Source organism: Mesocricetus auratus, unplaced genomic scaffold (assembly GCF_017639785.1).
Source record: "Mesocricetus auratus isolate SY011 unplaced genomic scaffold, BCM_Maur_2.0 Super-Scaffold_100020, whole genome shotgun sequence".
Taxonomy (NCBI): Eukaryota; Metazoa; Chordata; class Mammalia; order Rodentia; family Cricetidae; genus Mesocricetus; species Mesocricetus auratus.
In genome coordinates this window covers 18866597-18893287 of record NW_024429201.1, presented here as the reverse complement: position 1 = coordinate 18893287, position 26691 = coordinate 18866597, and the positions used below count along the sequence as shown (strand labels likewise).

Genomic DNA, 26691 nt, shown 5'->3' with positions numbered 1-26691 from the left:
CACCACACCTGGCAATACTATATTTTTATAAAGTACAGATGATAACTGGAAACAGAAACTAATTAACTGAACACAAATATCTTGTTTGAAAAGGACAAAACAAAAATGATATAAAATAACTTTTATTTACATAATTTTTATCTACAGAATATAGAACTGCTTTCTTTAGAACAAGAAAATTTACAAATGACAGATATTGCTTCTTTTATCAAAAACTCCTTCAAGCAAGGCAGTATACATGGTCACTTGCATTTAGAAGAATGTGGTGGTTAACAGTGGATGTTAATTTTTATCTATGCCTTAATCATTTATCAACATAGACTTTTAACCCATGACTGGCCACCTGTTAAGATTTAAGTGATCAGGAGGAAAACTCAGGAAAAGGTACAGATCTTTAATCACATCTCCTTGAAGATTTATACAGCAAATTCCTGGCAACATCTTTACACCATCGCAGACCTTTCCCCCTTAAAGCTAAGACCCTGATTATGTTTCTTTTCCCAACACCTGCTTTGAGGCTGCAGCAGCAGGGCAATTTGTTGACTTGACTTGATTCTTTATACAACAAATGCTCTTCTATTCTTTACACAATAAATTACATCTTTCATAAAATCACTTTATTACAGGCGAACAAGAGACAGATGTTAAAAAAATAAATATTATACAGGGATAAATAATAGTTTAGTTGCGGTGATCTAACCCAAGTTAACAGTAAGAAACAACCTTTACAGAATATGAAATTTTTAAATTTACAAAAACAACACTGAAATAACAATGTGAATTACCCCCATGATTTTGTGACATTAATCACATGAATAGATGCATACTTTTGAGAATTTCCATTTAATTTATAGATCTTTCTTTATAACAGAGGTTAAACCACATATTTTACTTTAAGCCACAGAATGAGAAATATGCTCACAGTAAATGTCAGTGAATTAGCATCACTCTAGACTTACTGAGTCCTAGCCTCTTTCATTTAGAAACTTGAAAAGTGATCCATCATTTTATCAATATACAAAGATGAAACTTCCCTAGATGTGAAAAGATTTTTTTCAATTGAAGTACTGATCATTTCATAATACACTCAATAGTTTCTTTAATCTTAGGCACATTTGACAACTTCTATGACAAATAACTCCTAAATATAGACATCAGCACCATCAGACAAGAACCACTGTAGTCTAGGACTGGGAAAGCTCAGTTGGTAGAGGACTTGCCTAGCATGCGGGAAGCCGTGGGTTCTACTCCAGCACAGCATAAAAATGGTCATGGTGGTGCACTCCTGTAACCCCAGACCTGGAGTGAAGACTAGGGATGAAAGTTCAGAACACCCTCATCTACAAAGCTCAAGGCCAGTCTGGGACATGAAACCCTGTCTTCAAGGGGGAAAGGGAAACTTAGCCTACTGTGCGGGGCCTAAGTAAAAGTCCAGGCAGTCCTGCCCCTCACTCAGCACCCTTCTGCCAGTCACACAAACCAGAAGAACTGCACAGATGCCACTAGCATCCCTCAGTCTACAGCTCTAAAAAATACCTGTGGAAAAAGAGCTATGAGTTCTTTGAGGAGTTTAATTTGAAACAAGGAAAATCTGTTAGGAGAAGTAAGACACTTATATAAATGACTAAAGTCTCAAAGCTAAAAAAACACCTAAGTCCATACATAATGACGACAATCACAGTTTTACAAAGTTGTCCTGTCATATTTTCTACTTTAGCATCAGAATCATGTTCTGGGTTAAAAGCCTCCACATACTGTGAGCAAAATTTAGTAGGGGGGAAACAAATCTATCACTAGTTTTGTTGTTGTTGTTTTTTAAAGGAGCGTGTGTGTCTGTGTGAGTAGAAGATTGTTTTACACTGTCTCCTATGCTAAATTTTTTCTTCCAATGAAAATCCTGAGATAATAGAATAAAAAAGGAAAAAAATGCACAGTACAAATTCAATATACTAAAGTATGAGAAAATTATTCAAAATATAGACACTACCTAAACATTTTTGGTTATGACATTTTAAAACAGCTTTAAAAGTAAAGCAGAAAAGGAGACAACTTATTTGTTAATGTTTTCATTGGCCAAATCTGATAAGTGAAAATAATTAAATCGGGATATACTTTTAAATAAAAAATTTAAAAATAAATAATCTCTTTGATGTTCTGTCTTTATAAATAGCAAGCTTAAATACTAGATCTTCAATTACAACTAATGCTACATCACCATGAATTAGAAAAATACACATTTTTCAGCCAAATGGCTGATAATAGAAAAGTTTTAACTTTACCATACCAAAGTGGAGTTTCACAATTTGTTTTCATATACTTACAGGCAATTGAACAGACCTTCATCACCCTCAAAACAAAACAAACAAAAAGTCCCAAAACAAACAAAACCACCTTTACAAAAAGAAGGTCACTAATGTTAGATACAATCAGGCTCCAAGAATGTCAGCACTATGATTTATACAGATGTGGATCCACACAGTCCAGGTGCTCAGCACAGGGTGAATCAAATGTAAACAAGTTAAAATGTCTGTCAGAGAGAAAAGTCTTAATTGCTTGGTATTTCAGAATGAAATGTTTTCCACTGATTATAAAAGTTGCAAATTAAGCTCAATAAATATTCAAATTGACCTAATAAAAACAGGCAGTGGTGTTCTTCTAAACACTGCTTATTAACATCAGCGACTCTGGAAGTCTCAAACTTACTACAAAAATGGAAAGGAAAAGGGAAGAAAGTAAAACCCAGAAGAGTGCTTTATTCTGTTTCGTCCACTTCGATGAAGATGTCACTGAAGACAAACTCTGAGACTGTGGTCGCCTCCTCTTCAGATGCCTGTTTTGGTCCATTTTTACACTTTTCTTTTAGTGGTGGCTGATCAGAAGAAGCCTAGGAAGAGCATAAACTAGAATGTAACACAGTGCTTATACACTTTTCTTTTAGTGGGGGCTGATAGAAGCCTAGGAAGAGCATAAACTAGAATGTAACAGTGTTTACACGGCAAGTGAGGGCTGGGGCTGGGGAGGAGTGGTGCAGTGCTTGCCTATCTGGCATGCAGCCCTGGGCTCAATCCCTAGCCAACAAAGGGGAGAAAAGTGAACGCTTAACATTTAATAATAAGTAACATTTGTAGCATAATCAAGGAGGGAAGGGGGAGACATCTCAGTGGTTAGAGCATTTACTGCCTAAGAACAAGGATGACTATGGATGGATACCCAGAACCCACATAAATGCTAGGTAGGCACAATGGCCTGAGATCAACCTTAGTCTTCTACATATGTGTGCCCACATACAGGTGAAAACACATACACATGAGAAAAAAAAATTAAAGGAGGATAAATTTTTAATACCCATTATTAAGTATATTGTACTGTTTCACCTCATCCCGATTCTCAGGAAAACAAATGTGAACATACAGAACAAAAATCACTGTTAAATATGCACCTAAACAATTTAATTGCTAGAGTAAGAAGAGAAGATCACGTCATAGATTAGCATATTCATAAATCCATTTAAAAATACCATTAAGACTGGCACATGAACCACACACACAGTTTTTTCCTCGTGTGAGAGAGAGAGAGAGAGAGAGAGAGAGAGAGAGAGAGAGAGAGAGAAGACAGACAGACAGACAGACAGACAGACAGACAGACAGACAGATTTATGTGCATCAAGACTGATTGACTGATTTGGTTTTTCAAGACAGGGTTTCTCTGTGTGGCCCTGGCTGTTCTGGAACTCACTCTGTAGACCAGGCTGGCCTCAAGCTCAGAGATCTGCCTCTGCCTCCTGAGTGCTGATATTAAAAGTGTGTGCTGCTGCACAGTTTTAATTTTTTTTTTTAGTAACTTGTACATATGTGTGTATGCCTGCAGGAACTAGTTTCAGAACAGTTAAGGCTACATATTGAGATCCTGTCTCCAAAAAATAATAAAGTTTTATAAAAATGAGGAAAGTCGAGGTATTCAATAAATATTGACTACTGACTATATAATCATGTGTTGGAAAGTTAAACCTATACACAAAAAAATTCTAATGAAGCAATGGCTCAAATGTAAAAATATTAAAACAAAACCTACTGTAACAAGTCATAACAAGACATTTTCACCACCTAAATTGAGGAGAGGGCTTTCTCCTGAAATGATTTAAAAATCAAAAGGCAAAAAGGTTCTGACAAATTCACCTACATAAAACTAAAAAATTTGTGCATGATAAAAGCAAAAGTAAACAAAATATTAACATATATGGCATATAGAAAAACACTGCAGCCAACAGCACAAAATGTACCCTTCCCTTAATAGTCTTAACACCTCTACAAATCACTATGCATAAAATATGTATTATATATAATTATAATATATATGTTCATATATAGATTAGCTTTTCTTTTTTGTTGTCGTTTTTTTGTTTGTTTGTTTGTTTTGTTTTTTGAGACAGGGTTTCTCTGTGTAGCCCTGGCTGTCCTGGAACTCCCTCTGTAGACCAGGCAGGCTTTAAACTCACAGAGATCTGCCTGCCTCTGCCTCCCGAGTGCTGGGACTAAAGGTGTGCGCCACCAATGCCTGACTACAGATAAGTTTTTCTAAAAAGTGAAATACCAGAAAACAATATGAATGACTCACATAGAAGTTAAATCTCAGACAATAAGAGTATTGCTAATAAAGGCTAGAGAGAAGGCTCAGTGGTTAAAAGCACTGACTGCTTTTTCAGAGGACCAGGGTTTGATTCCCAGGACCCACATGGCAGCTCACAACTGTCTGTAACTCTAAGATCTGACACCCTCGCATACCTCACACAGACACGCAGGCCTATAGAGAATGAACTGGCATGGTGTTACACTTCTATAATCTTAAACCCTTGGATTCCAGGTAAAGGCCATCTGGGGCTACAAAACAAGATCCTGATCTCAATCCAAAAAAAAAAAAAAAGTGTGTGCTGGGGTGGGGTCAGAGGGTGCATTGGTAGTGTAACAGCTGATAACACAGTAACTGGAATGAACCCTTACAGATAGAGTAGGCAGTATCATTCATCATTCCTTTTGACCAAGCATTTCTAACTGTATCTATTACAGAACAAATATTTGTAGAACTCACTGTAAAACCCAGTATTCTATACTGTTCTACTAATAACTACAGAGTCTACAGAGGAACAAGTAAAAGGAGCATAACTAGGCAAACCTAAATGCCTAATATAGAATTAGAATTACTAAGCAGTACAACCCAATAATGAAATACCACATGGTCCTCACAGGCAGACCAGAGTGTGGTGGCACAAGCCTGCACTCCCACATTTAGAAGACTGACTCAAGAGGATTAAGCTTAGTTCTTGAGATTTCTGTCTCAAAAAAAAAAAAAAAAAAACCAACGATGAGGATACTTTTTGACATTCATCACTAAAATAAACATGTTTATATGCAGACATACACAAGTGTTCACATCACCTCTGCTTACAATAGAAAAAAACTTAAAACAAGTCTTTAATCCCAGCAGGCGGACAGAACTCTGAGTTTAAGGATAGTCTGGTCTTCATAGTGAGATCCAGGCCAGTCGTAAAAACACCAGTTCAAATAAAAACAAACAAAAAGACAATGTGGCACATCCACACCACAGAACACTATTTTGCAGCAAAGTAACAAGCTACCAGCGCCAGAAATAGAGAAAGCACAATTTCTGACCAGGCCAGTCTGAGCTACACAGTGAATTAAACAAGACAATTCAAGCTATATAATGAAATGCCATCTCAAAATAATGAATAAAAATAAAAGTAAAACAAGCTTGATGGGGGACGTCCTTCTATATGCTGTGAATTATGTATATCTTATTGACCGCACCCAAATGTTTGTCAAGAATTTCCGAGCAAAACCTGACAAAAACTTAAAAAGAGATTCTGAACACAAAAGAACAGAATCAAGCATGGGTTCTTGGGAGCAGCATTTCCTCAGGTGGGCTGTGTGCTAGAGGCAGGCAGAGGCACGTGACTCCTTTAAGAGAGGCTTCTTGATTCAGCACTAGTGACAAAAAACTGCAAGGCTCTTTTACACTTAAATGGAGTTTATGAGCAGCCAGCAGCATGCTTCTTGGTGGTGACACGGACCTAGAACTCAGCAGAGTTGTGGCAATAAGCATGGCTCCCACCAGTACCTCTGTCGTGAAGCTAGACTCTCAGGAAAGGAAGGAATGTGGCAGGGCCAGCTGCAGCTGTAATCCTAGCCATGCAGTTTAGCACATTAAAGATTCATGTGGTCAGAAAAGGTTAGAGATATATAGTAAAGATTGATTCAGAAGAAGAAAAATGTCTAAATGGTTTACAGTGTGTTTAAAAGTATACATAGGCGCCGGGCAGTGGTGGCGCACGCCTTTAATCCCAGCACACGGGAGGCAGAGGCAGACGGATCTCTGTGAGTTCGAGGCTAGGCTGGACTGACAGCCTCCAAAATAATACAGAGAAACCATGTCTCGTAAAAAAACAACAACAACAAAAAAGTATACATAGGCTTGAGAGAGAAAAGGGAAAGGATAAAAGTCCTTAAAAAGAAAGAAAGCAGTTGGGTGTGGTGGTGCACGCCTTTAATCCCAGCACTTAAGAGGCAGATTGATCTTTGTGATTCCAAGGTGAGTTCCAGGACAGCCAAAGATACACAAAGAAACCCTATCCCCCCAAAAAACAAAAAACAAAATAAAATAAAACAAATAGAGCAATAAAAAAGGCCATGTGAAGATGGAAAACACACAGAGAGTCTGGATACTGTATGTTATTGTGCTGTCTTTGAATTGTTTGAGTGCTGAGGAGGGAGCAACAGCTGCTAACAGGCATTTGATTATAAACGCTGCTGGATTAACCCAATCTATATATTGTGAAAATGTCTTGACTTCAAAATTTAAGTCTAAGGACAAGTTACTTTGGAAACTGTCCAAACTGGACAAGCAGGTTACAAAGAAAAGTGACCGCCGAACTTGCCAAGGGACAGGATGGTACTTCAAGGCTCCTGCTTCATCAAGAAGTGTACCAGGCATTTTGGGACTATAGGCTGAAGGGGGATGCCCCAAAGTTACAGAGGAACTTCGGGTGACTGTCCAGACAGCGAGATATCTCTGTCAATTCTAGAGTTTATATATTATCCTTTTGGGGTCTTTGATGGAATTGAAGACACATAGTTATGGCTAGGCTTTCCTTAGTTTTGATAAAAGATACATGACATATAAAATTTTTTACTCATAAAGACAGGCTAGATGATAAAATATTTTCTTTAAATTCTGCCAAATGTTCATCAACTAAATATTGCTAACTATACTTCTTGCTTAATAACTGTTTTGTTATATATAATTTTGTTATGTTAAAGTTAAAACCTTCCTTTTTATTTAGACAGAAAAGAAGAGATGATGAGGGATGTCCTTCTGTATGCTATGAATACATGTTTCTCTTATTGATTGATGAATAAAGCTGTTTTGGCTAATGGACAGTATTTAGCCAGGCATGAAATCCAAACAGAGACAGAAAGGTAGTAGGCAGAGTCAGGGATATGCCATGTAGCTGCAGAGGAAGCAAGAAACCCTGGCATCAGCAGTAAGCCAAGACCACATGGAGACACACAGAGTAATAGAAATGGGTTAATAATTAAGAGAGAGCTAACTAACAAGAAGCCTCAGCTATCAACCAGTTTATAATTAATCTTAAGTCTCTGTGTGTTTATTTGGGACCAAACAGCTGCAGGACCATATGGGACAGAAACTCCATCTAAACAAACTAACAGAAAAATCAACAAATCATTGTATATAAAACTATCTGAATGAATATTCAGGACGCTATGCTGGGCGGGGGGACCTAATCTTAAGTGTGTAATTCAATTCATGTAACATTTCTGAGATGCAGACTAAACGAGTAGACTGTTAAGGAGGGAGTGGAGTGGGAGGAAGCAGCCCTGTCTGAAACATGGACAACTCAAAGGGTCTTGGTAGCTATCCTAAACCCTGTCTGGGCCAAAGTCAAAGTTGGAACACCAGTTCGCAAAATGTGAGCACTAAGGAAAACTGGGTAAGAGGTGGACAGAATTTTTTTGTATATACCTTGCAACTGCAACAAAATTACAATGATCTCAAAATGAAAATTTTGAAAGAAAGCAAACTTTGAGAAAGAGAAAGCTCCTTATCATTTCACTAAGGACTGGAATTTCTTATTGTTTGTTTATTTGCACAAAGGCCAGATAGAAAATAGAACGTCATTTATATAAAAGGGGGGATCTGGATATGATAGCAAAAGCTGGTAATACCACTACCACAAAGCTGTGGAAAGGGAATATTCCAATACTAAATTCTTTTTTAATATGTAGATTTTAAAACAAAGAAAATACTCATATTTTTATTTTGAAAACAAAAAAACTCAGCCACCTTGAATTTTGCCTCACATTATACACCAAAGTCAATAGCCATACACAAAGTAAAATCTTCAAAACTGATTATTAAAATTTTCATATAAAAACCTTTTAATAAAGTCTTCCATGTTTTGCTGTCACAACCTACCCCAGGCTGGCCTTGAACCTACAACCCTCCTACTTTGGCCTCCCTTGTGCTTGTTATAGGTATAAACTAACACATTCATCCAGCTGGAGAAAAATTCCTAGTCAAAGGCTCTTAGAGAGCAATAAATAAATAAACAAACAAACGAACGAACTGATGATACAACTGAGAAAATTCTAGTAAATATATTTTTTAAAACCCAAGTCACAATTCCAGCACTCGGGAGGCAGAGGCCGGCGGATCTCTGTGAGTTCGAGGCCAGGCTGGACCGACAGCCTCCAAAACAATACAGAGAAACCCTGTCTCGTAAAAACAAAACAAAACAAAAACCAAAAAACAACAACAAAAAAAACCCAAGTCACTAGTAATTAAGGAAATAAAAATTCAAACAACGTAGTAACATCACCCCCATCATTTTTAACAAAAAAATGAGAAGAATTATTTTGAGATTAATATATAACGATGGCAATGCTATCATTACTCTGGCACCATCACATTGCTAACAGACAAGCATTCTGTAAGACACCCTGACAATGATGCAAATGCTCATGAAATAGCTCATTGGTAAAGCATTTTCCTAGAATGCATGAAGCCCCAAGTTAAAACCCCATCACTGTAGGAGAATTAGTAATAACACTATTTTAGCAGTGATAAGTCAGTATGTAGAAGTCACAGGTTTTAAACACTTTAGGGGAACTAGTAACAACACTATTTTAGCAGCAACAATCAAGTATGTAGAGGGCACAGCTTTCTTCATCCTAGTCCTTGCCATCAGACAGCTTCAGAGAATATAGACACAACATACAAACAATTACACCGCTTTGAAATTTTGCATGCCAGAACACTTTTCCTAAGACAAATAAAACTATAAACAGTGCTTCATTTTGCTTCCACAGATCAGCAGAGTCTTTGGATTGAAGAGATGGCAATTAAGTAGTCCATGTATGGCTAGCTTAATACCTCATACTACATGAGCTGCATTTTTGTGATAAATGGAAGTTGTACTAAAATAATCCCTGACACATAACTAAAAATAAGCTGCTACATCTCCCTAGTTGAGATGATCTATATCTCACAATGAAATACAACAGTTCTCACATACCTGAGTGGCTGAACTTCCAGTAGTATCAGTACTACTTGGAGATGGGAGGGGATCAGAAGATTCATTTTCTTTCTGGTTTGCATTAACTAGATTAGATTTTTTCAAATTTCGTCGTGATACAGGTATATGAGGTTTTAGGCGTTTCTTACTATGGGTTTGAGTCACTTCATCAGAGTCCAAACTATTTTTGGGACATATTAAAGACAAAAATCCCAAAGGTCTTCTGCCAGGTCTAGAAATGAAAATGCAAAGATATTCAACAAATCTGCACACCTACATATGTACACAGACACTCTTTCTCTCTCTCTCTCTCCCTCCCTCTCTTCCTCCCTCCCTTCTCCCCATCTCTCTCACCCATCTACCCTGGTTTTGTTGTTGATTTACAGAAGGTCTTTCTATATGTAATTAAGATCTTCCTGCCTCAGCCTCTGTAATGCTACAGGCACATATTACCACACTCAGCAAGGCACATTCCTGTATCAGGTGGTGGTGGCACACACCTTTAATCCCAGCACTTGGGAGGTGGAAGCAGAAGCAGATGAGTTTAAGGCCAGCAAGGTCTATAGAGCAAGTTCTAAGACAGCTAGAGCTACACAGAGAAACTCTGTCTCAAAAAACAAAAACAAACACACAAACCAAAAAAATGAAAGGAAAAAAAAAAGACACATTCTTGACATAACTTTATTTCTATTAATGCTAAAGTGGTACACTTTACTACTTACTAGTGACACTATACTATGACATGTATCTGTGACAGATTCAAGGTTGTCCAAGCTTAAAAACACATGCAAATCACCTGGGGATGTTATCAAACTGGAACTCTGAATTTGAAACAGGTGCAGCCTGAGTCAAATGACATCCACAGTGCAAACTCTGACTAAGTTTTAGGATGCACATAGCATCCATGGCACAGCCATTTCTGTGCTGCAAATGGAACAGGGCAGCTACAACAGAAACCACATGGCCACTGAAGCCTAAGCATGTCCTGTAGGAACTTGTTCTGATGCAGTTTATTAGCCTACCCGCACTTCTGCTTCTCAACTTGTTTTAAACCTGGTAATACTCTCTTACCCTTTTCAAATATCAGTAAGCCCTAAAGGTCAGAAAAGATATTAATGAGTCTTACTTTCTGCATTTAAAGATATCAATAATAATAATAGCAATAAAAATAATAATAGATGAAATAAGCCCTTTTTTTTGTTGTTTTAAACAGGGTTTCTTTATGTAGCCCTAGACCAGGCTGGCTTCAACTCAAGACATCTGTATGCCTCTGCTGCCTCTCAGGTGCTGGACCTAAAGGAGTGAGCTGCTACTGCCAAGCTAACGCTTGCTTGTTTGAAGAAGGGGTCTCGATGTATAGCTCTGGCTGTTCTCGAACTTGTTGTGTAGACCAGACTGGCCTCAAACTCAGAGATCTGCCTGCCTCTGTCTCCCAAGTGAAGGGATTAAAGATGTGCACCATCAAGCCCAGGTTGAAATTAAGGACATGCATGTCTTTTCCACTTAGTGGAGGATAGTGCCAATTATCCTCAAGTTACCAAGTTAAAGTTTCTGATGCAGTTGACAAGCCAGCAATTACTAATTACCCTAAAGGTATTAGGAAAACAATGTGGCAGCAGCAGATACTGGACCTAAAGAGAAACCCATATTAAAAGACATAAAAATGCCATATTATTTAGAAATTGAATAAAACAACTTCCAACTCTGTTGTCTCATCTCATCAACACATTTATGCTTCATACAACACAATATGTAATGACTGTGAACAATGACTGAGCACACTAGAAAAGAAGTGTAATATGTTCTAAGGTTGCTGTCTGAGACAGCTTCAGTAAAGCTAAGCTCTGGTCATACAGAATGCATATCTACAATTATTTGTGCATGTGCTGAACATCTTCCCTTCATATAACTGATGGAGACTATATTTACAAAGCAAATAGGCACTGGGTTTTATGCTTTGTTTATGCATGTTACATATGGTTTCTACTCATCCGGGGACAGGGGAATAGTCACTAAAGAATTTCTAACAATACCTGGTCAGAGGGGGTTTTGAAGACGATGTCATGCTATCCCTTTGTTCAGAACTGGAAACAGGACCAGTTTTCTCTTCTTTATCAGACACCATCTCATCCTGAGGCAACTGAGTCATGGTCTTTTCCACACATGCATCTTTTATTTCATTAGGAGATCTCACTCCTGCATTCTGAAAAGTTGGTTCATTGTGTTCCTTTTGAGGTTTGGGGGTTGTGGGTGTACTCTCTGAGGCAGGGAAAATGCCTTGTCCCACGCAAGACTCCTCTTCAGAGAAAAACAGAAAGAGAATGTACATATTGAAATATTAAAAAGCAGTCAATTAAATTGGAGTATCTGAAGGAAAAACCTTATGGTGTTCTATAAACAAATATAGCTCAGCAAAAACAATCTATATTATAATCAGTGGCGTGGACTATTAGGAATTACCAGTTAAAGTAAGGCATGGAGGTGTAAATCTATAATCCCAGCACTCAAAAGGCTAAAACAACTGCTGCATGAGTTGGAGGACAGTCTAAGCTACACAGAGTTCTAGGATGGCCTGTCCTATAGAGTGACACACTATATTTAAAAGAGAAGAAAAGGAGAAAAAAAAGTCAAAGAAAAATCATTTGGGGAAATGGAGGTTGCCAAGGTAGTGGATCAACAACAGCCTCCATGTGACATCAGGATTGACCAGTCAGGAAAACAAGGTATAAACTCTATCCCCAGGAAAAAAACAGCAAGAATATTAGCAAGCAGGAAAGATATCATAGGAGAGCTGAAAAGCATGCAGTAAAAGAAAGGCTAAGCAACAAGAACAAGGAACCGAGGCCAGCATCTAGGAGGCAGAGGCAGGCCCATCTGTGAGGTCAGCCAGCCTGCTGTATGCACTGAGTTCCAGGCCAGCCAGGGCTACATATTGAATCTCTGGGTGTGGTGACACATGTCAGAATCCCAGCAGTTGGGAGGCAAAGGCAGAAAAAAATGCCACAAGTTCAAGAAAAGTCAGGAATAGACAATGAAATCCTGTCTTAAAAAACAAAACAAACAAGACCCAGAATTATCTGCCCCACCAATGTGCGAATTGCCAAAAACACAAGAAACATTAAAAGGCAAGTTGCATGACTCCCCCTGCACTGGGAAAATGTATGATGAAGAACTCAAGTCTACTAGTAAAAATGATCCCTGATTTCAAAGACACAAACAAGTAAATAAATGAAGTACAGAAATCAATCCAGAACCCAGAGGAGATTCAGAAACAAAGACATGAAAGCAAGCATGGAAACTGAGATTTTTGAGGGATGGGAATAGAGGCAGGGGAAGAGCAGGGATAGGCAGAATGAAGAACACAAATAAAAATGTTAGAAATCAAAAAGTGAACTAAATTAAAACCACAGTGGAAGCCAGGTGGTGGTGGTACCCACCTTTAACACCAGTACTTGGAAGGCAGAGGCAGAGGTAGGAGGATCTCCAAGAGTTCAAGGTTAGCCTGGCCTACACATTGAGTGCCAGGAGAGGCTCCAGGGTTCAGAGAGAAACCCTGTCTTGAAAAACCAAAGGGGGGAATAAAGTTACAGTGGAAAGCATTAACAATAGACCAGACCATCCCTCTCCCAAAGATACTACTAGTAAAAATATACATGCAACCGTAGTAATAGAAATTGCATTAACATAAATTCAAACATGTAATGCAATGGAATAAAGAAATAGAAATACATATATAACTACAGACACCTGATTTTCAACAAAGGAACTAAAACATTGGAGAAAAGACAGCCTAGTCTTTTCAACGAATAGTGCTGAGAAAACTGGTTACTGTCACACAGAATGAAGCTAGTTAGCTATCTCTTATCCTGTATAAAGCTCAATTTAAAATGTATCAAAGATCTTACTGTAAGTCTGAATTACCTGGAGTGAAACATAAGAAAAATACTTCAAAGCACAAGCACAGATAAGGGATTTTTAAACAATATTATTTCTCTTCAAATTTAGTTATCTTAGGCTTATCATGTACCTTTTTACCCATGGTAATGGCTCTTTAAAAATTACTGCCAGTGGCATAGTAGAGAGTAAAAAGAGAGGTTCAGTGACAGGAGATATTAGATAAAAAGGAGTAAGGCTTTACTTCAAGCTCAAAATGCATCAGAAATAATCAGAGGTACTTAGTAAATATATTTAAATTGATCTCACTCACCTGCTTTCTCAAAAACATTTAATTCCTTTGAACATACCTGTTTCAAGAAAACATATAAAAAGTTTTAGAACTCCATCTATTAAATCAAATTAAAATTCTATCCCTTCCATCATGCTATAGTAAAAGCTCTAGAGTCAGGCAGAATTATACCACTAATTAAACATTTGCAAAAAAGATGCACTGTTGATAAACTACTCTAGAGCACAGAGGAAAAATAAAAATTGTCAAATATCTTATATCTCAGGCATAATATTGATACCAACTGCCAAATTTCAAAATATATCAAATGAAACAATTTTTCATGTTTATGGTGCTGAGTATCCAAGTCAGGTCTCACACAAGCTAAGGAAGTGCTGCTCTACTTAATGAGGTACATTTCTGACCCTCAACTCAAACACCTTTAAAACGATCCAATCAACAAACTAATACATCATGGCCAATTAGTAGTCTGTTTCAAAAATGTAAAGATGATTCAACATGATAAAAGACTACTTTATAACTTTACAAAGTCAAGAGGAGAAAAATTATATTTATTTATATAACTATTCATTCTTTAGGGAAAAGGTTAAAAAAAAGAAAAAAGGACTCAGGGTTTTATAATGTTTCCCAAACTGACTTTCAAACTGTTGGACTCAAACAAACAAAGTATATCATATGCTACTTTGGGTTGAAAACAGTGAAGGAGAAGCTGACTGTGGTAGCAATTATCTATAACCCTGTCCTGGAAGGCAGAGGCAAAATAATCTTCAGTTTGAGTCTAGCATGGGCTACATAACCAAATCTTTTATCTCAAAATAAAGAAGAGAAAGACAGGGAGGAGCTTTGCATGCACAATATTTTATTGTTAAAATAAAAACAAAGCTTATAAAACAAACTAGAAAATAAGGCTAGCAGACATTTTCCTCTTTTCTTTTTTTAAATCTTACTATTCTTATGAATATGAATATCTTGTCTGCATAATATGAGTGTCTGATGCCCTTGGAGGTCAGAAGAGAGGATCAGAGCCATTGGGACAGGAGTTACAGATAGTTGTGAATGGTCATGTGGGTGCTGGGAATCAAACCCAGGTGCTTTTAACTGATGAGCCCACTCTTGAGTCCATACACTTAATATATTGATAGCAATGTACATATTTCACTTGTATTTTACAGTTTTAAATGAATGGGGAGGGAGTTCGTGTGGGCAGAGGTAGAAGACAACCTCTGGTGTCTTCCTCGGGAATATTAATCACCTTTCTGGAGACAAGTCACTTATCGGCCAGCTGCTTACCAGTAAGCCTAGATGCTTAACTCTATGGCTCCACTGTTTGTCTGCCTAGCACTAGAATTATAAGCAGCAACCACACCTGGCATTTTCCCTTCAGTGATGGAAACTGAACACAGATCCTCATGCTTTAACTCAAGAACTGTGTCTACTGAGTGTTTACCTTGCCCCCACAGTTATCACTTTTGAAAGGAATAACAGGCAATCTAGATTTGCTATCGTAATTCACTAAAGGTAGTGGCTCACACTTTAATCCCAGTGATCAGGAGGCAGAGGCAGGTGGGTCTCTGTGAGTTCCACATTAGCAGTGTCTACAAGGCTACATGGTAAGACCCTGTCTCAAATAAAAAAAGCAACAAAACAAATACTTATAAACTATCGGTTTCCCAGTTACCTGATATTCTGTGCGTGTACTTCTAGGGATTGAACCCAGGGCACATTGAATGCAAAGCAAGTGTTCTACTGCTGAGCTATGCCTCTTGCTGAAATCGAGTTTTACAATACCATGTCTTTAAGAGAATGCTAACAAACCACTGAAGCCACTGAAACCATTCACTCTCTAATTTTAAAAATTGTTCACTAGAAAGCTTGGTAAGGGGGATAGGGAGAGATAGCTCAGTGGTTAAGAGCATTCGTTGTTCTTGCAAGGGACCTGGATTCAGTTCCTAACCTCCACATGGTGAATCACAACCACCTACAACTCCAGTTTCAGGGGATCCCATACCATCTTCTAGTCTCTGTGGCACGAGATACACACATGGTACACTTATATATATATGAAGGCAAAATACTCATACATACAAAATAAAATAACTAAGGCTAAAAAGAATTTCTTAAAAAACTAAAGTTATGGTGAGTAATATTAAAGTTAATTGTACTGCCCAAGCCACTGGTCCCTCACAGTGTACTCATTAAAGCATTTTTCCCTATAACAAAGCAAATTTAATCAGTGGGTCACAAATTGTGACACATAACTATAATCTAAATATTCTAGACCTTCGGGTCGAGACCCCTTTGAGGGGTTGGATGGTCCTTTCATAAGAATCACATATCAGATATTTACATTATGATTCACAACAGTAGTAAAATTACAATTATTAAGTAGCAAAGAAGTAATTTTGTGGTTAGGAGTCATGACATGAGAAAGTATATTAAGAGGTTATAGGAAGGTTGAGAACTACAGCTTTACACACTGAAGCAGGGGGTTGAGTCCAGTCTGTGAGACCCTATCACAAACAAACAATCACAGCATAAAGAACCTTACACACACACACACACACACACACACACACACACACACACACACACACACACACGAGTTTTGTGTCACTTCTGATAAAACCATACAATAGCCAGGGATCTAATACATGACTATACTCTCATCACCAGCAAAGCTGAGGCAAGACAATTATGATTTGAGGACAGCCTGGGCTACCCCAAGTTCCATATCAATCTGAGTTTCACAGTTAGACTCTGCCTTAGAAAACAAAACACCAAAATATTTGTCAACAGACCTGGGGTATAACTCAGTGGTAGAACACCTGTCTAACCTGTCTATCATGGAAGAACCAGACCCTAGATATAGTTCCCAGCAATGCAAAAATAAGCAATAGACAATAAACAAAAGAATCTCTCTGTTTTAGCTTCGCTTTCTACCTTCTAATTCAAAGCCCAATGTGCGACAATGTATAAAAAAGCAAAGTAAAGCAGAAAAAGTTATTTTTTTTAAAATCTGCATAAAAAGATAGTTTAAAATGTAAAAAAAAAAAACCTAAATACTTCTATCTCACTAACATTTACATAAATTTAAAAAACAGAATCTTTCAGATCCATTAAGAAAAATGTCATGACAGGTGTGGTGGCACAGGCTTTTAATCCCAGCACTGGGTGGGGGAGGGGGCAGAGGAGACAGATCCCTGGGCCAGCCTGGTCTAGAGATTGAGTTCCAAGACAGACAGGGCTACATAGAGAAGCCCTGTTTTTTTCTTTGGGTTTTTTTTTGGGGGGGGGGCAAGAAATAAAAAGATCAATAATACATTTAAAAACTAAGTAAAGAATATAAAAGTCATTTCACAGAAATAAGTAGTCTTGAGCACATTAAAAGATGCTTACTTTTACCAATAAACACAAAAAATTAAAAATATGGAATACCAGGACTGGTGAGATGGCTTAGTAGTTAAGAACACTAGCTGTTCTTCCAGAGGACCCGGGTTCAATTCCCAGTACCCACATGGAAGCTCACATGTCTATAATTCCAGTTCCAGAAGATCTCACACATGCATGCATACATACATACATACATACATACATACATACATACATACACCAATGCATGTGAAATAATAATTAATAAATAAAATTTAAAAAAGAATAAGGAATACCAATTTTTTTCCTATCAGATAAATAAGTGATACCTTCTTTGTCTACTACCAAGAACTGCTGGCCTTCAACTCTTCCTTTGAGAACATTTTTAAACTGATTTTTCACAGAGAAGTTACAGATTACAACCAATATCAGAAACGTAACAAAAACAAGAGGGTCTAGGAAACTAACAGTGAACAGACGGCATCTATGAGGAATGACTGGACTCCCTGAGGCAGTGGTAACTGAGCTAAGTCTGCGATGTTTCATACGGAAATGCTCCGCACAGATGGGAAACAAGTTAAATGCTCAGGACGTGACAGGTTTACAGAGCATTAAGGAACTAAAGAGGGCCGATGAGGCTAGACAGTGAGATGGAGACTAGCACAGAATGACCTTAGACAGAATGGAACACAGAGGGCCTTAGAAGATATGGTTGTACTCCTGAGAACAAAGGAAAGAGTAACACGTGATGAGGAAGATATTACTATTATTGTTGACACATCAGGAAATTCATTTAGAGCCCTGAAGGTGTCAATCTACAGTCCAGAGTCACTAGGTGGGGGTAGAGTGAAGATCCAAACTGACATGAAACTATTGGCGCATATATGCAAGTGCAAAAGTTCAGGGGCAGATGGAAAAGAAGAAACAGACCCTTGGCAATACGGCCAAGGCACTTGGTTGGTTAGTAATCTAAGCTCACCTCAGAGGCACACTCTTGACAATCAATTCCTGGAGTAACTGCAGACTTTTTGGCAGGAGGTACAAGAATGTTTTCATCAGGACCACAATGAACTCTCTTCCTGGATATAGGGTCCAATTTAGCAGGGAGCTTTTCAGAATCACTACTTCCAGATGATAAGCATATGGCATCTTCAACAACTGAAGTTGCTTGTAAATTCCCACTGCATAAGAACAATACATGCAAAACCAGTGAATCAGAATCTACTTAATGAAGTAATTATTCCAATAAGAGGTCTACTGAGTACAGGAATACAAGCTAGCAAATAATTGTCACAGCAACAAAAATAACAGTTTGGAGTGCATTCATACTTAAAGGCTCACAACTTCAATTCAACAATACTGAATTAAATCTACAGAACATATATAGTTTTTTCCTTGCCTGTAAATCTTCAATTCTCAAATAACTTTACAAGTTTCACAGGAAGAAAAGTAGTATATTAGATCATATCTCAAAAACAAACAAAACAAAATAAAACTGTATAGCAAATACAGTTTTTGGTTGTTTTTGCTTGTTTGTGGCTTTGAGACTGGATATTTCAGGTAGCTCTGGATGCTCTGGAACTCTATATACAGCCCAGGCAGGCCCATGCTTCTTTAGTGATGGGATAAAAGGTGTATGCCACCATACCTCTCCAAGTATATATGTTTAAATGACATCTTAAATATAAAAACATATTGTCTCCTCAAAGCTACTACAAAATTACTAAATAAGATTTCCACAACAGCCACCATCAATCAGTGAATGCCACAGTACTCAATGTTATAAAAGAAATAACACTGATGTGGAAAAGGAAAAGAAAGGCTCCAATAGAGTAATAGTGTCTTTCCTTACCCAACTCTCAACAACATAGATCAACTAGACAGACAAAATACCCACAAATATATTAAATTGTACTAAAATCAAATGGGTTTACACACAGAGATTTAATAATACACCCACACAAAAATTTGATTAAAGAAATTAGAAGGGAAAATAAAAATTACTAGAATCGGGGGATTTGGAAGATGGTTTGTCAGTAGAGTGCTACTGTAAGGACAAGGCCCTGAGTTCAATTCTTCAGAGCCCACATAAACAGCCAGGTGCAGTAGTGTGTGCCTGTGACCTCAGAGCTTTTATTTTTTGATGGGGGAAGGGGCAATAAGACATTGGCCAGTCAGGCTAACTAAATCAGTGAGACACCTGTCCAAAGAAAAATACAGGGTAAGGGGCTCCGCAGTTAGGAGTTCTTATTTCTTGACCAGGTATAATGGTACACTCCCTTAATACTAACGCACAGGATGCAGAAGCAGAGGCAGGTGGATCTCTATTGAGTTGAGATCAGCCTGATCTACACAAAGAGTTCCAAGACAGGCAAGGTTAAATAGACTCTATCTTAAAAAAAAAATCAATTAACCAAACAAACAAACAAAAGGCAAGAGGAGATGGAAGAGGAGGAAGAAGAGCCAGCCAGTGGTGCTGATAAGAAGCCCTAGATATTGGCTAGCTCTGTCTTAAGAATTAACCCATTACTAATATATATATATTTTCTATACGGTCTTATCTTACTGAGAAAGCCAGACTCATGTGTCCTCTCCTCCAGTGATCACATGGCGACTTCCTACTACATTTCACAGAATCCTCCTTCTCTCCTAGTCCCGCCTATCTTGCTTCCCTATTGGCCAACAGTGTCTTATTCATTAACTAGTAAGAGAGACATTCACAGAAGTACTTCCACCATCAATGGACCAACATCCTTGCTAAATACAATGCAGAAATCTTCATTAAATATTTGTAGAAATAATTACATAAGCACTCCTCTCTTGTAGCCCCTCACACTCTCTTGAGTTCTTTCTTACTTTTCCTTAAGCTATGTTTACTCAGCTGAAAACCAAAGTATCTTTTTAAAAAAGCATATATAATGATCAAGTGATCGAGTTGACTTCATTCCAAGGAGTGAGGACGGCTTAATATATACAAATCAATAAGAAGAGCGTATAATTCAGTCAAGAATAAATATGACATAATCACCTCAATAGATGAAGAATTAAGTCTCTGATAAAATTCAATATACCTTTATGATAAAAAAAAACCCTCAATAATTATGTATAGAAAGAGGATATTTGCTTTTAGTCCCAGCACTCAGGAGGCAAAGGCAGACAGATCTCTGTGAGTTCAAGGCCAGCCTGGTCTACAGAGCAAATATCCAGGACAGCTTCCAAAACAATGCAGAGAAACCCTGTCTCATTAAACGGGAGGGAGAGAGGGAGAGAGGGAGAGAGGAAGAGAGGGAGAGGGAGAGAGAGAGAGAGAGAGAGAGAGAGAGAGAGAGAGAGAGAGAGAGAGAGAGAGAGAGAGAGAGAGAGAGATTACAACACAATAAAAACTATGTGACAAATTCACAGATATATCTAATGCAATGAGAATGAAATTATTTAATATAAAATGAGACACAAGATAGAGATTTCCACTCTCTGATTACCATAATGCTTGAAATTCTACGAACAATTAAAAAAGATGAAAGAGACAGGAAAAAGAAAGGAAGTCAAATTACCCCTTTGTGCAAATGATTCTACACAAAAAAATTCTAAATATTCCACCCAAAGACTCTTAGAACAGGTAAATAAATGAAAAATGAAACAAAGCAGGATATTAAAACTATATAAAAATCAACAACATCTTTATATGCAAATAATAAACTCACTGAGACTAGAACCAGGAGAGAATCCCATTCACAAGAACTCAAAATCAAAACAAAACAAAAAACCCACAGCAGGTAAAAGTCTTTAGTGATTGAAATAACAAACAATGAAGAAACTGAAAACACTAGAAGATGAAATGACCTTCCAGGTTCATAGATGGGGGTGGGGGTAAAAATTGCTAAATCAGCTGTACTGGTTAAAGCAATTCCCTTCATTAAATTTTTGTCAAATTGACACAAGCCAGAGTCATTTGAGAAAAGGTACTTCAATGGAGAAAATACCTCACTAAGACTGGCCTATAGGAGCACTTTCTTGATTAATGATTGATGATGGAGGGCCCAGGCCACTGGGGTGGTATCAGCTCTAGACCAATGCCTCTGCAGAAAGCAAACTAAGAAAGTCAGGAGGCAGAATTCCTCCATGGCCTCTGCTTCAGTTCCTGTCTCCAGTTCCTGTTCTGACTTCCCTCAATGATGGACCATAATTTGTAAGGTAAAAAATAAATCCTTTCCTCCCTCCAAGTTGCTTTTGATCAGGGCTTTATCAAAGCAACCCACGGAGTCAATGCAATTCCCTTCAGAATCCTAAAGACATTCATTCTTACAGAACTAGAAAATACAAAACAAAAAGTCATACAGAAGCACAAGAACCTGAATAGCCAAAGCATCCTGAGAAAAAGAAGCAATGCTTCGAGTATCAAAATATCCGTCTTCAAACATACTAAAGAACTACAGTAACAGAAGCAGCAGGGCAGTGACAGTGAAAAAACAACCAGGTCAAAAGAACAGGAAAAAAGGAAAATAAATCCATATACCTACAGTTAATTCTTAGCACAGTTGCCCAAATAAGACACTGTAGGACAGTGTCAATAAACAGTGGTAGGAAACATACGTTCACATACAGATTTAAACCTAGAATTGCTGGGGGCTGGAGAGATAGCTCTGCGATTAAAAGCATGTGATGTTCTTGCAGAGGAACTTGGTTCAGTCTCAGCACCTACATGGTAGTTCACAAGCAACTAACTGGTAACTCCAGTTCCAGGGGATCTTTTGGCCTCCAAGGGAATCAGGTGCATACACATACATGCAAGCAAAATATTCAAACATATACAATCAATCTAAAACCAAACCAAAATAAAAACCCTCAAAAACCAAACACAAAAAAAAACCCTTGAACCCTTTGTCTTACCCTGCACACACACACAAAAAAAAAACAACTCCAGATGAATCAAATATCTTAACATAAAACTTGAAACTTTAAAAATACTAGACAGAAACACAAGAGAAACATGTTGCTCCAGTAGTTCAGCAAACAAAGTATCAATGAACAGATGGAATTAAACTTCTGAAACGAGAGAAACAAAGTAGAAAGAACCTACACAAATGCAGGATATTATTTACAGCACATTATCGCAATAGGATTAAAGAAGAAACACACAATCAATTTTTTTTTTAACTGATTTCTGATTTCTGTGCTGGGGAAGAGGACAACTTGTATGAGTTCTCTTCTTCTACCATGTGGGTTCTGGGGATCAAACTCAGGTCATCAGGCTTGCAAACAAGTGGCTTTACCTGCTGTTATCTTGCCAGCCCATATACAGAATTTCATTTAAGTCTGGTATGTATTACACACCTATAATCCCAGTACTCAGGAGGCCAAAGCAGGAAGACTGAAAGCTAAACCCAAGCCAGGCTTCACAGGCAAACTCATACACATGCATGGCTAGATGTGTCATATTGAAACCCTTTCTTTGCACAACCAATATACACTAACTTAAAAACCAGATTAAAAATGGACAACTGACGGCGAGGAGGTGATGTACGCCTTTATTCCCAGGGGGGTGGGGATAGGGGAGTGAGGGACAGAGGTAGGTGAATGTCTGTGAGTTAGAGACCAGCCTCGTCTACAAGAGCTCGTTCCAGGATAGCCTCCAAAGCCACAGAGAAACACTATCTCAAAAAACCAAGGAAAACAGAAAGAAAAGAGGACAACTGATCTCAATTTCTCAAAAACACAACTGTTTAACATAAAAAAACACAATATCAAAATTCTATCTTATCCCAATCTGAATAGTTATTATTGAACAAAACAAAAAGCAAAAAACCAAATGCTGGCAATGATGTGGAAAAAAAGGAACCGTTACACATCACTGAATATAACATCAGTGAAGCCATTACAGAAAACAGGATGGAGGTTTAGCAAAAATCTAAAGAAAGGATCATCTACCTTATGATCCACATATATGCAGATATGAAGGAAATGAAGTCAGCATGCAAAAAGAAACACCCAAACACCCATGTTTATTGTGATACTATTAATAGCAGCCAAGTTATAGAAACCACAGCATCAGATTAAATGCCTACCCACAGATGAGCAGACAGAGAAATGTTATGGGCATAGACATACATGTACACACACAGACACATACACACACACACAAAGTGTTTGCTATTCAACTAAAAGAAAAACTAAAATTTGCCACTACAAGACAATGAACAGAAATGGAATACTGTGCTATGTGAAATAACCCATAAACAGAAAAACAATCACATTTTCTCTCATATGTAGACATTTAAAACAGACAAAAAAACAGAGACAAATAAATTCTGCAAAAGCAGCAGGACTTTAGGGCAAATGACAGAGAAGGGCAGTACGGAAAGTGTAAGAGGGTAGAACAAAGAACAGACAAGGTCTAACCACCATATTCACACATGGAAATGTCACAAAGAACAGCGTTAATTTGTGCTATTTAACAGTTGTGATTTTATAAAAAGAAATGGTAGTGTATAGTTAACCTGTTTAATGCTTGATTTGCAAAGTACCTTTCCTCTTGGTAAAACAACTTTTTTACCTCAGGTCACCTCTTTCCACTGTGTTCCCAGATGTCACCAGTATCGGTGCTGGCAGTAGAGAGCTTGGCATTAACTGCATGGAGGCATCAGTGAATCCTTCTGTTGCATTAGTTGGAATTTCTACCAAAGTTAAAATGAATGCTTGTTCATCTTCTCCATCTTGCTGTAGATTAGTAAATAGATTCACTGTCAAAGTTAAAAGTTAGAAATGAAAAGCTAAACCAAGAAGAAGCAGAAAATCATTATTTCATCTCTAAAAAGAGTCTCATGGCTTATAATGCCAAGACTAAATAAAAAACTAAAATACATCCTCCAACCCCAAAAGCACAGATAGGATATTTTACATGAAGCATTTATAATTTTGAATAATACTGGTAAAATCCACACTTGTATTTTTTGACTGCTATTCTCATTGGTTTATTTTTAAGTCTATTTTGTGGTTTTCCATAGTTACATAAAAGCCAGGTATAGTGGACCACACCTTGAATGCCAGCCCTGGAGGGGGGTTGGGGGGACAGCAGGAGTATCTCTGTGAGTTCAAGGCCAGCCTGATCTACTTAGCAAGCTCCAGGACTACACACTGAGAGACCCTGTCTCAATAAAAAATGTATACAACACATTATCTATGACAGTTGCTGAAAGCAGCTTTTCATACCTGTTACGTCTTGAGGACTGATCATATTTTCTTGTTGGACTTCAGGAGTATTAGACGGTGCAATCTGCCATTAAAAACATTGAAAAGAAACTGAAACTTGAGAAAGCCTGACAATTTAGCATATGGTAAAGCGACAGTGTCTCCAACTTACAGGCTTATCTTAAATGTACAATTCTAAGTGTTTTAAAGGTTTTTAGTTGTGTCAATGAACATCTGACTGACTTACATAAGCTTAAAATATCCTGATTAAATTGTCAGATGCAAGTATGTTGTATTTTTGAAGTGTCAGGGTAGGGATGTAACTGAGCTTAGTCCATTTCCCATTGCAGCAGACACCTGAGTAGGTAAAACCTCAATGGAGATAAACTACTCTCCTTGCCTCCACGGTGGTCCCGGCAGTGAAACAATGCAAACAACTGACTCAAGTAAGGCTCCTCAATGGACACCAAAGCTACTGGGAAACAAGAACTGCATCTCACTAGACAAACTTCTAGCATAAAGGAGAAAACACCGTCCTTATTTATGACCAAGAAGTCTCACAGACACCATGCTAGCCAAGTGATCAGAGAGTATCTCCACTAACAGGTCAAAGTGACGTCACGCCATACAGAAGAGTAACCCAGCCTTGCCTCAGTAGTGATCCAGTCCTAACCCTGTACAGTATGGTAATTGAGTCTGAATGCAGCGCTCACTGCCACTCCTTTGTAAGACCATATTTTTACGTATGCATGAATTCATGCATTTATAAAAGGCCTACTGAATTGGAAAGGAGAAAGTTTACTATGTAAACTGTTTTCTAGATGGAGAGAGAACCACACTATCCATTATCATACTCCATATTCCTTTACCTCTGGTGCCTGAAGCATGAGCATGCTGTTGCCTTTAGAGTTTTCTCTGAGGGGCTCTTCAGCAGGACTCTCACCAAGACCCTGACCTAAATCAAGTGTGTGGGTCCCAATCTCAGACGAAGCAACTGCAGCACCCAACATCTGAACCTCTCGCAAGTTCGTCTCTTGATCTTCACTTCTGAAATATTTCAGTCCATTATTTTAAGTCAGTCAACCAAACACGAAATTATTTTTAGAACTAGGTACTATCACTTAATGTGGTATTTTCAAATTTAAAAACATTAACTACAATAGAATTACTTTTCAGTAAAATGACCTGTGGTAGAAGCTAAGGCACAATACAAAATGAATGTCAGCACTCCTGCTCTTTTACCTTGCACTCAGGATTGCTTCTTGAGATGCAATGGCCCCTTCAACATCATGCACACATGGCAATTGGTGCTGCTCCCCAGTCTCTGCAGGCTCAAGGCTTTGATCTTCTAATTGTATTGCTTCAGAATCATTTTCTTCAGTTTCTTTGAAAACAAACAAAAAAGAAGGAAAATACATTTAAGATGTAGTTTAAAATAATACAGGTAAATCTCTATATTAGAAACATACACTCTCTTAAAAGATAGATTCATGACCCTTCCAAGTTTCTTACTTCAAATATCAGCTTATTCACATGGCAGAAGAATGGGGTTTTCCAAGCCTTTTGAAAAGTAAACATGACTAATGAAACCTGTATTGCACATATTTCATTCCTGGCTGCCAAATCAACTGCATCTCCTTTTATGGTAATAGCTCTATAGTATCACAATCAAAAGTAGTATAACTAAAGACTAACAGGACCCACCATCAAGACTGAATTCAATCCTCAGGTTCCACACATGAAGGAGAGAACTGACTCCCACAAGTTGTCATCTGATATTCACACATGCTCTATGGCACATGCACATGCACACACCCACACATTTGGACAGGCACACATGCATATACATACATTCACACACACGCATCCATACACATGCAATAATAATACATGATTTTAAAAGTAACTGCAAACCCAAACCCAAAAGGGGATAAGAAGTGAGCACAAAAGGGTATGTCTAATTGCACCATACCAGATGTCTTAGAGAGAGATCATTTGTGTGACAGTTGAGACAGCTCAGTGGATAACAACACTTACTACCAAGCCTGACAAACCTAGTTCAACCTCTGGAAAGGTTCTCCATTGTGGAAGAAGAGTACTCCAGCAAATTATCCCTTAAGTATCACACATGTACCATGGCATGTGTACAGGTATTCATGCTCAAACACACAAAATAAATGCAATAAAAAAGTTAAATGATAGCACAAAGGGGAAGGGAAACACTGCTAAATAAAAGGAGCAATGTGAGCCTAGGTGAGGGGTGGAGAGGGGTGAGGCAAATAGCCAACCATGTATGCACTTCTGGATACTGCTCGGGCCGGTTCAATTAACTAACAACCTGCAT

General features: G+C 37.9%; 1 protein-coding gene across 3 annotated transcripts in view; it reads right to left on the bottom strand.

Moving 5' to 3' along the window:
- Positions 1–106: 106 nt before the first annotated feature.
- Positions 107–26691, bottom strand: part of Bdp1 (B double prime 1, subunit of RNA polymerase III transcription initiation factor IIIB) — a 93744-nt gene continuing 67159 nt past the window's right edge. For all 3 annotated transcript variants that reach the window (XM_040728891.1, XM_040728893.1, XM_040728892.1), the window contains exons 31-39: positions 25590–25731; positions 25217–25394; positions 24369–24432; positions 23713–23899; positions 18142–18343; positions 13815–13851; positions 11641–11905; positions 9608–9839; positions 107–2884 (exon numbers count right to left, since the gene is read on the bottom strand). In XM_040728891.1, the coding sequence (XP_040584825.1) occupies positions 2753–2884; positions 9608–9839; positions 11641–11905; positions 13815–13851; positions 18142–18343; positions 23713–23899; positions 24369–24432; positions 25217–25394; positions 25590–25731 (1439 nt within the window). In that variant the 3' untranslated portion in view covers positions 107–2752. The remainder of the gene's footprint in view (positions 2885–9607; positions 9840–11640; positions 11906–13814; positions 13852–18141; positions 18344–23712; positions 23900–24368; positions 24433–25216; positions 25395–25589; positions 25732–26691) is intronic.